The 10,240-nt window shown below is 40.9% G+C and overlaps 1 protein-coding gene across 3 annotated transcripts in view; it reads right to left on the reverse strand.

The window, feature by feature from the left end:
* The window catches only part of zfyve28 (zinc finger, FYVE domain containing 28), a 24,433-nt gene extending 14,195 nt beyond the window's left edge, over positions 1-10,238 (reverse strand). For all 3 annotated transcript variants that reach the window (XM_086183223.1, XM_086183222.1, XM_086183221.1), the window contains exon 1: positions 9,866-10,238. In XM_086183223.1, coding sequence (XP_086039349.1) covers positions 9,866-9,901 — 36 coding nt within the window. In that variant the 5' untranslated portion in view covers positions 9,902-10,238. The remainder of the gene's footprint in view (positions 1-9,865) is intronic.
* Positions 10,239-10,240: the final 2 nt, after the last annotated feature.

A 10,240-nucleotide genomic window follows, 5' to 3' on the forward strand; every position in this document is an offset into this window, starting at 1 on the left:
GCCAACGCTGAGAAGGAGAAAAGACGCATTTGAGACAGATGCCACCCTATAGCCTCCTCCTGCTGCATTCCTCACATGAGAGGGAACATTCCTGCTGCATTGCATCATGGGTAAAAAGTCAAACGGCAGGCAATGTTCAAGATGTTCTTTACTGTTAGTTATGCAGCAATACTCAAGCTGCTTGATCTAGCGTGGTATATTGTCAACTAATCTTTCATCAAGGTATAAACGCCAGTCGTAACAAACTAAATCTACCTCAGCATCAAACTCCATGGTGTTGACGAGCCTGGTCCAAAGGAAGGATCCAAATTAGGACAGCTTTCTCTGACAGGTGAAGTCATACAATTCAGAAAACATAGCTTAATCCTGAAGTTCAAACTAAAGCTTCCCATGATGATATTCACCTTGTTGCATGAGTCAGAAATGATTGCAGGCAGAAAAGGACAAGTGCCTGATTTCATCTCTTTACATAACTGGTATTGGCACAGAGTGGGTAAGTTGGCCTCGACATTGACGTTACAGTCCACGGCTGAAAAACATTTGGTCTTACAATAACTTGCATCCACAGCTAAATCATTAGAAGCCTTTGAGCATTAGATGATAAGTATATATTTCATATATATATAAAAAAAAAAAAACTGGCGAAAAGGATGAATTGAAATAGCTTTCCCATCAACAACAGAAAACTGTTTACAGATGCATTACACTGCTGGAAGGAGAAAACTGGTCTATTTATGCAGTTGAATTGTGCAAAATTGAGAAAAGAAAATAGTGAAGAGGGACCTTTTGCTCAAAGGGTAGAAAGTGGAATGTACTGGGCTCACTGCCTCCCAAGGCCACTCCCAGTCAGCATGCAACTGAAAGAAACTGACATCCATCTATCATTTTGGAGAGGATGGATGTCGGGGGGGTTTATCTGCCCAATCCTCTGGAGCAAGAAATGCAGTTATGTCAGAATCAGACCAGAACTGAAAAATTGATGCATCTGCTAAAACTGATTCAGACACGAGTGTATTTTCTTGAATATTGTAATTTTTATTGTTGTGGTTGTTGGCATTACACTATGCTTACGGTTACATTACGAAGCTGTCGTACACAGCACTTTTTATTAAAACAGAGAGAAAAGAAAGTAAGAAAAAAAAAAGCAACTTTAATATATTCCAGAGCAATTAATTTGATATATATGTGTCTCATTCTACATTAAAGTGGGTTTATGACGCAATATAAGCCATAGAGTGGAACCTGGATCAGTAAAATCATTCCAATATCCAGTCCCTGTCTACCTTCATTATAATAATACAAGGTTTAGTGTAAAATCTGCAAAGTTAATAAAGTGAGAGTAAGAACATCTGGGGATTTGACTCCTGAAAGTTGTGTCATCATCACCATCAATGACAGCTCTATCTTGCATAAGTAAGGACATGATTCAGCAGACTCAGTTCTTGTCCCCCATGGTGTACCGCTCTCCTGTTCTACCCCTGCTGTCAGCTGTCCCGGGTGCCCTCTCTTTGAGATGACTCAATCCATAGCGGTCACAAACCCATCATTTCAGTCTATTTAGCTCCCATAAATTCACCCAGGGTGACAATTACTGTTAAGTCCCTTCAATCACAACCGTTTCACAATGACTCAATGAAATTTCTCTTCCCTTTGTTTAACATTAAATCAATAAAAGGCAGAGAGAGCATTTGACTCTTACTGAAACATGATACTGACAGTTGCCTTCCAATAGGCATTCAACATTTCAGCTTTTCTCCTTGAGCCGCACATTCTGGGTTTTATTTCCATTCAGACAGCGGAGATGATGGAGGTTGCCAGGCTAATGCTTCATGAACATCCATAGCATTGGTGCGTGCACACTGAACCCACTTAAGGGACTTATGAGAAACCTTGCCTCTGCCCTCCCTACTCTATTCCAGGCTGCCTTCTGGCTGACAGCCAAGCAGCAGAGGCAAATATTGTAGGGGGAAACCAGTTCACTCTGCTTCGTCCAGCAAGTTGGCAGACTGGCAAAAAAAAAAAAAAAAAAAAAAGCGAAGCAGCCGGATACAGTTCATCACCTTATTTATTATTCAGAACTCAGCATTAAAGGCAGGAGTGAGCTAAGTTACACACAAACTTCTTCAACCATTGTTTATGTGAAGTTTGTCAGAATAAAGATAACTATCTTTCTAAGAAGGGCGGCACTGTCGCCTCACAGCCAGAAGGTTCTGGGTTCGAGCCCCTGCTCGAGCAAGGGATCTTTCTGTGTGGAGTCTGCATGTTCTCCCTGTTCCTGTGTGGGTTCTCTCTGGTACTCCAGCTTCCTCCCACAGTCCAAAGACATCAAGAGGGGACGAGGCTGATTGATACTCTAAATTGACCGTAGGTGTGACTGTGAGTGTGAATGGTTGTCTGTCTATATGTGTTGGCCCTGTGATGGACTGGTGACCCGTCCAGGGTGAACCCCGCCTCTCGCTCGAAGGCTGCTTGGATAGACTCCAGCCCCCCCCTTGTGCAGGTAACAGGATAAAGTGGTAGAAAGATGGATGGATGTTGTGTGTCAACAGGAAAATATCCAATCAAACTCCATTGTTTATTTTCGTTGTGTCACAAATTGGGCTACACCATTTTGGAAAAATGTGTAATTATCATTATTCTGAATGATATTGCAATATTATTTGTGAATAATAGAGGGAAAATACCTTTATCTTTACTTTGTAATAATTGTCATTGAGAAATTCAGTAAAATTATTATGGTATGACATTTGGGAGATATGTGTCAATCAAAAAGGTTTTCTTAAATCTGTAGAATATGATTTGTAAGCACAATGTTTCTACAGCCCATCAGTACTTAGAAAAATGGTGGTTTCATACATAATTAGTAAACAAATACTGCACCTTTGTGCGATTAGAAAATTGCATTATACCATACTGTGATTTTGGTGAAATTTTGATTCATTATGCAGCTCTAGTCACAAATCACACTTTTTCTGGCACTATAAATCATCATTTCTACAATGCCTTGTGCTCCTCAAAGCAGCATGGATGCAGGCAGGACATCTGAACAAAAGTAACACAACAAACAGGGTAAATCCTAAAAGAATTTGGTCCTACCACTCAGCTCATGTTGAGTCATCATTCGATTTCCTCCCTACCGTTCTGTACTGTGGCTATTGGCAGTGGCGTCCCAAAGCATCCAGTACAGTCACAATCTATTTATAAACTATTCTAAATAGATAGTTTTACATCAAATCACTGGGACTAATCATAGGCTGCTGGTGAACATGACAGCAGATCAATTTTAATCTAACCAGCAGGATGGTGAGTTGGATGTAAAAGAGATGGCAGGCTCGGCTCTGATTGAGTCAGTATATTCAGAGCGGTCTGCCCATCTGGACTGATGGTTTAATCTGTGTTCTTCCCTAATCTGACATTTGGACACAGCAATGACCTCTGCATGTGTCCAGCACATGGTCTAGCAGGACAGACTGCAGTAACACAGGGGCACTAAGGATTTACTGTAGGTGGCTAAAGGCGTGTCCAGGATCCCCTGATGGTGGTGTGATGACACGCAGGGATACCAAGCTTACCAGCAATTCTAATGCAAGAAACAACAACAATAACTTTCTTCTTTATTTCATGATACTGTATGACAATGCCATGCCAAACAACAAGAATTTTTACTTCTTTACTTTGAATCCTTGCCAGGTGAACTGTCCTTCACATTGATAATTCTGCTCTCACATTGTTCTATCTTTATGACCTAAGCCCTTCAATCCAGGGGAAAGCAACGCTGTGTGAGATCTGCTCGAGTGACACCCTCTCATGTTATCTCCCGCCAGTTGTAACCAAGGCCAAAATGTAATCCCTAAAATACAGACTTCTCCTCCTCTCCCTTTCATTCTCCTCAGTCCACAGCAGGAGGGTCATTTCAATGCCAGCTTTTCCTACAGCAGTCACACTCATACTAAAGATAAAAAGAACCTCAAGTGCAGGGTTTTATGTTTATCATCAGTGACTGAAAAGAGGAAAACACTTTTGATTACAGAGGCATCAATTAAAACCAATAAGACACGGGTCATAAAAACGACCCCCTTATTTGATGCGCAGCTTCTCTGTGCTCGCTTTAAATATCACATCTTCCACAGCTACTTCCCTTCAATCATCGCACCCCCACATCTAGCACAGTGGGATCTGATTCCCCAAACCTGCAATGAATTTAAAAAGACCTTCAATCGCCTGGCCCGTCTCGATCTGCACTAGGGTCAGCGCTCTAAATCCAGGCAGCTGACACCAAATCAATTATTGCATGGCTGGTGGGTAAGCAGAATGGGACATCCACAAAGACCTCGAGAAACGGGGCTAAATAGGAAGCCATGCTAGCCACTGCTCAGCAGTTTGCTGTTGCCTCTTCCATCAACTCTGTGCAAACTGTGCAGAGCCTCCCCCTCCACCCCCTCCACCCCCTCCACCACCACCACCAACACCCACAAAGACAAGCCCCTAATTGCTTCCCCTGCTCAGATGTACCACTTTGCACCTTGCAGCACACTCATAAACCAACCAGGGTAATGATAAATGACAACTGTGGGGGAAAAAAAGGTGATGGTACATAGTGTAAACAACGACAGCACTAAGTTCTGCTGTTGTTTCATTATTTACACTACAATGCTTTGTCTAAACCGATTATTTCATTATTTTCCCTTCCCCAATTTAACTGTACTGCGATAATTTTTCTTTGAAAAAAATATATAATAAAGAAACATTCTTGTCACGCCCTGGATGACCCGACCTGTTCCTGCAAATGGATTGGGGTCACTTTTTTCTTTTTCACAGATGTATTGCTTATAAACTACAGCTGATGGTATTTTAACTACGTGTCATTAGCACCACTTCCTCAGAGGTTGATCATGAGCTGCTGCATTTCAAGTAGGACTCACACAGCTGGTAGAGGCAACACAGCCTCCTGAGTGGATGGTAAGTAAAAATGTGTTGCTTTGTTGAAAACATCAGCTGTCCACGCGTCTGCTTTGAGTCGTGAAGATGCAGACGAACAGCTCTAAAGCATCTTCTACAGTGGCTCTGACCTGTAAATATCTCTGTCCAAGCCAGATCAAGAAACCACCATAAGGCAACATGAGACACAACACTGATCCGCATATATAGTACACATACACTTCAAATTCCCCTGGAATATATTTACATTTATTCCACTTGTTTGTTTGTTTTTGTTTTTTTAACACTCTTAAATAAAAAAGGAACACAATGTGATTTACAACAGGGTGATGATGTAACCTTAAACATAATGTCAACAACAGCAATAGTGATACTATTAAACAGGGTTCTGGTACCAGATCATTATCAGCATCTGCAGACCAGGTCTGAATTAAAAAATGTGGATCAGTGCATCTCTAGTTGGAAGGCAGAGCATGTATGTTATTCAACCAATGCTAACAATAAAGCAGTGAAATGAAGGACTTAAAAGCATGTGATATATGAGGAGTGGAGGGGTGGAAAACACATTTAAGGCTATTTGTGCAATGTGAAGTGAATGGAATGTGAAGTGTGAGTGCCATTTTTGACATTTTTTTTTCTGAAAAACAACTGGAAACTTTTCTCATAGTATTATCTGTTCTTGGTTATCGTTTATTTTTCCGGAACAAAAAAAAAACGAAACTTAAAAGAATTGGTGAACTTCCAGAAGTCACATGAGCTTATCAAAAATACTCATGAAACATCCTTATTACATAAGCTCAGACACCTGGAAACGTTTCACCAAGACATGTCTTTGACATATAGATAAAGAGGACAGGAGAAAGTGTCAGCTACCTACTCACTAACTGGCCTGTAGACATGGGGGGCGGGGGGGTGAAAAGCAAATTAGTAGCATCCTGCAGAGGGAGGTGAATGCATCAGCTCCGATCGAGCTGTGAGCCCGTCACACTGACAGATGAGGTGGTGTGGAGCTGAAGGTCAGCTCCTGAAAGCCTGACAGAATAACAACCCCAAGAGGAACCCAGGCTACAGAGGAAAGGTACAGGTTTAGCCATGTCACATCTCTCTCCATCAACATCTCTCCCTCCGCAGGTCTGTCACTGATGAATGAGGTGAAGAGACTGTGGCCATCGAGGCTGCTCAGTAACCCGATCCAGGTCTCATCTCTGTGTGTGACAGCCCATTTCAGAAAAAAAAATAATCCTCCCTTATCGCACAAACTCCTCCTTCATGTTGCAACCTAAAACTCTTCCCTGCACCATCAAAATGTCAACTAATGTACAACGTGACAAAACAAACACGGGATCTCCTTTCTAGATCTTTTGGAGACAAAAGTATAAATATTCAAACCAGCTCAACCAGTTGGACCGATTAAGAGGAATGTGAAAAATCTTGCATCCTCACTTTGAGTCGCTTCACTGTCACAACCTTGCCCCCCTATGGCCTTAGAGACCACCAAGACTGTTTCAGAATTTTATCTATTTACAGGACTTGGCACTTTGACTACAGGCAGACGAGTACATTATGTCCCACACAGAGTGGCACACAACCCTTTTAATACACTGTGATACGAGGGATTGTATAGCATAGGGCAAAAGAATGCCCTCCTCAGTGGGACTTATCTGGCAAGGTAAAGAGCAGTTCTGGAAATACCAATAGCTCTCTGCTTTAGTCCAGGGAACACGCTGATTCAGCACTTCTCTATCTCCAGGAGAACATAGTTCAATAATACACAGCTTGCTGTTGATGCAAAATGGCAATGCTACACAGCATCTGACAATCCACGTCAGAGAATATATGGGCTGAACAGATTTATTTTAATAACGACAGAAATATTTTCTTTCTGAGCATCAAAGGAGAAACAGTTTAGGTTCTATTCAGTTGCAGAATGATCTAAACCTTCACTTAACTACTGTTCTCTCTTAATACCGTTTGGCGTAATTACCGGAGCTTTTAGAACGTCTCTCTTCACACCACCGAGGCAGAAATGGTTGTTTAAAAACCACAGATAATTCTCTTAATTCCTACTCTGGCTGTGACTTGGCAGAAAAGGCAGTGATGTAACAGCTCAGCACTTCAGAGGCAGCCTCATTCATGAACGTGACAATACTCAGGTCAACACTTTGAACTGAGCTCTACAATAGACCACAGGAATGCTGTGACAGCACACAGGGTTTAACGGAGAGAGGGCCAATGATGCAGGTGTACACATGTACGTAGGAAGGTGCATGGCGACAACTTATAATCAGAGGGATTTCATTTCATACCTTTGTGACGCTTTTGCAAAAAACTCCAATTACCTTCAGTGGCCTCCAGGTTTTAATGTTTGACAACAGCAACTCAGCTATTGTGACTCCCTCTCTCTCTCTTTTTTTTTCTTGCCTCAGCATGGGGACAGCTGTGGGCCAGAGGAATATTACTCTGGACTTCTCCGTCCGTTTCATGAGGTATCTCGGGAACACCGCGAGGACACTGTTTCAACTTTGGCACAAACTTCCACTGGGACTCAAGGATGAAGTGAATAGTTTATGGTCAAGGGTCACAGTGATAGGAACACCTCACACAGAGGCAAACAATAACACAACCTGCATTATCTGTAGCTTTTCCTGATTCGATAGAATTAAAATTTAATTGCTTTATTCTATGGCTGAACAATCAATCGTCATTTAAGCGAAATCTGGACACGCGCAACATTCAAAATCACAGGAAGTGCATGCCACCAGACTTTCTGTAAAAATGTGAGAGATGACACAAAAAGAACAATGACTCAGATTTGTATTATGTACAATGTTCACATGCTCTGTTCATCATATACAGTCTCTACAAATCTAAGAACAGTTCTGATAACCTTTATGTTATTCCGGCCTTGCTCGGACTAGCCGTGTAGATTATACCTTTAACACTCGCAATTTTTCAGCAGGTGCCATCAGTTTCAGGAAAATGTTGAATTCTCTATTGTTTTTATGCAAATGTTCTGCTGTTAATACAAACAACCTTTGTCCCTCCAACCTCCAGAGGAGGCCACACATTAGAATAATGTTTTTTTTTAAGTGGTGTCCACAATTATACAAAGTGTTTTCCATAAGCATACTTACTCAAACATTCTTCACTATGAATAGAAAAGTTTCCATTCGATCCCACAGTCATGGGGACAAGCTGTTGACTAGTGCATGTAAGCCGTAAACTCATGTTAACTATTACAACACCTAAAGCTCAGAATTCCTCTCAAACGGGAGACAAGGTACTGTGGGAGTTTCTCCACCCAACTTTGGCACTTCAGAGTCTGAGACTCCTGGGAAACTAAGACTATTGTGATGATACAGCACATATAAATAATATATTGATCAATGGCAACCTGCCTCACATCTATACAGTTTTGTAAGAGTGGAAATTGTCGCATTAAGTAGTTTACAATTCCTCCTTCGAAAAAGTTACAAAGAAATCCCTCCCCGGAGAAACATTCACTCTGCCTAAAAAGTGCTGCAGTTGGCATATCATAAACTGTTCATTTAAGAAGGCAACCAAGCCTGGCTTCAATAGCTCCTCTGCTGTGTCAGACATGTTTGCACAATATATATGAGCATGATTTTAAAGAATTACAGCGCTTCCAATACTCCCTCACTCTAAAAGTGATGAATTTGCCTACAAATGATGAGTTCTGGCTGAGCCAGACAGCAGCTGATTAATGTCGTTTGGCTTTTCACAAAGACTTTTGCAGTTTGGGCAGAAATCAACAAGGAAATAAAATCTATTTAACCCTGTATGGGGCTGGAAAAAACAATAATTTTGCCCATTATTGAACTGACAGAAAATGTATCAACTGTTAACTGGAATAATACCTTGTCCTTAGACAAAGTATTAAAGGGAGCAGTTTCAACTTGAGCTTTAAGACAATATGAAAGGCTTTTTCCAACATTGTGAAAAAAAAGATGGAATTCCTTTATTTCCAAATCATTTGCAAAAGCTTATAAATCAAATATTTACTGCAATTGTTGTACATAATAAACAACAGATGATGAGCAAAGAAGAGATATGAGTCAAACTGGGTCAGAATAGACAGGGACCATCAGATGGACACCTATATATATATATATATATATATATATATATATATATATATATATATATATATATATCTTTTAAAAACTGACCCATATCTGTCAATATGATGATGTTCCGATATCTCAGGCCGTAATTCTACAGCAGTCATTTTTTTAATTTGCTTTTTCCCTTTCCGCTTTCCCTTGGATCTTTTACAGTCACAGGGATCACTCAACTCACTTATCTGTGATTTTTTTTTTTGTTTCCTTGTTCCAGGTTTAATAATTTTATGTTGTATATAGAGTCATATTTAGTTTAGGATTTTTATTTTCATTGTGAGTTACAGAGCTAAGGGAGACCAACCGATGGGCCTTTTTTTAAAAAATTGATGTACATATTTTTTCTATGTTCTATAAGTATAAATGAAAAATTAAAATAAAAAGCCATTTTATTTTTTTTAACAAATATTTCTTTAAATTGTATATTTCATTGTGTGGCAGGACGATAACAACTGTTTTTTATCTGATAATGAATAAACAACAAATATACTGATAAAGGCACAGTTCAGTTCAACAATAGCCCAAAATGAGTGAGTGAACCCGTGTAATTCCAGCACACATGGCCTTGTGTACTGTAGCGCCAGAAAACAAAAGCGTCAACAAAAACAAAGGGGTAGCTGCAGGTCAATACAGTGCAACATCAGGAGCAGTCGTTAGCAGATGTGTGGCAGAAGTAGGCAGGCTAGCCAGCGACACCGCTCGCCTCTTTTGCTAGCTATTCCGAAATTAATGCAATGAAAATGACAAACAGCGTTTATGACACAGCGTGTTAATCAAAGATAACTTACCTTGGGCTTGTAAAGCCACTTTCGAAAGCGGTTCATCGTAACCTCGCCACCTTCCTTTGTCACCAACCCCTCCTGTACCTGTGTGTCTGACGGCTGGCTGCTAAGCTAGCTTAGCGGTGGTGGGGTTCAAAAATGTACCAAACACAATGTACAGCAAGTTTTGCTAAACGTTACAAAATGGCTCTGAATGGGTACAAGCGAGATATTCGGAGACAATGACTTATTTCCATCTTTTCTTCTTCCCGAGTTCCGCTATCAGTCCACCCCGTCCGGCCACTTTCTAAGTCCCGACTATACTGTGAGCGGAGCGCCGACGAATGCTGCTCTCCAGCCCGCAAACCTCACTCGATGACAGTCACGTTGACAACATTCACC

This window comes from Aulostomus chinensis, chromosome 17 (assembly GCF_037954235.1).
Source record: "Aulostomus chinensis isolate RoL2024-O1b breed Wild chromosome 17, RoL_Achi_v1.0, whole genome shotgun sequence".
Lineage (NCBI taxonomy): Eukaryota > Metazoa > Chordata > Actinopteri > Syngnathiformes > Aulostomidae > Aulostomus > Aulostomus chinensis.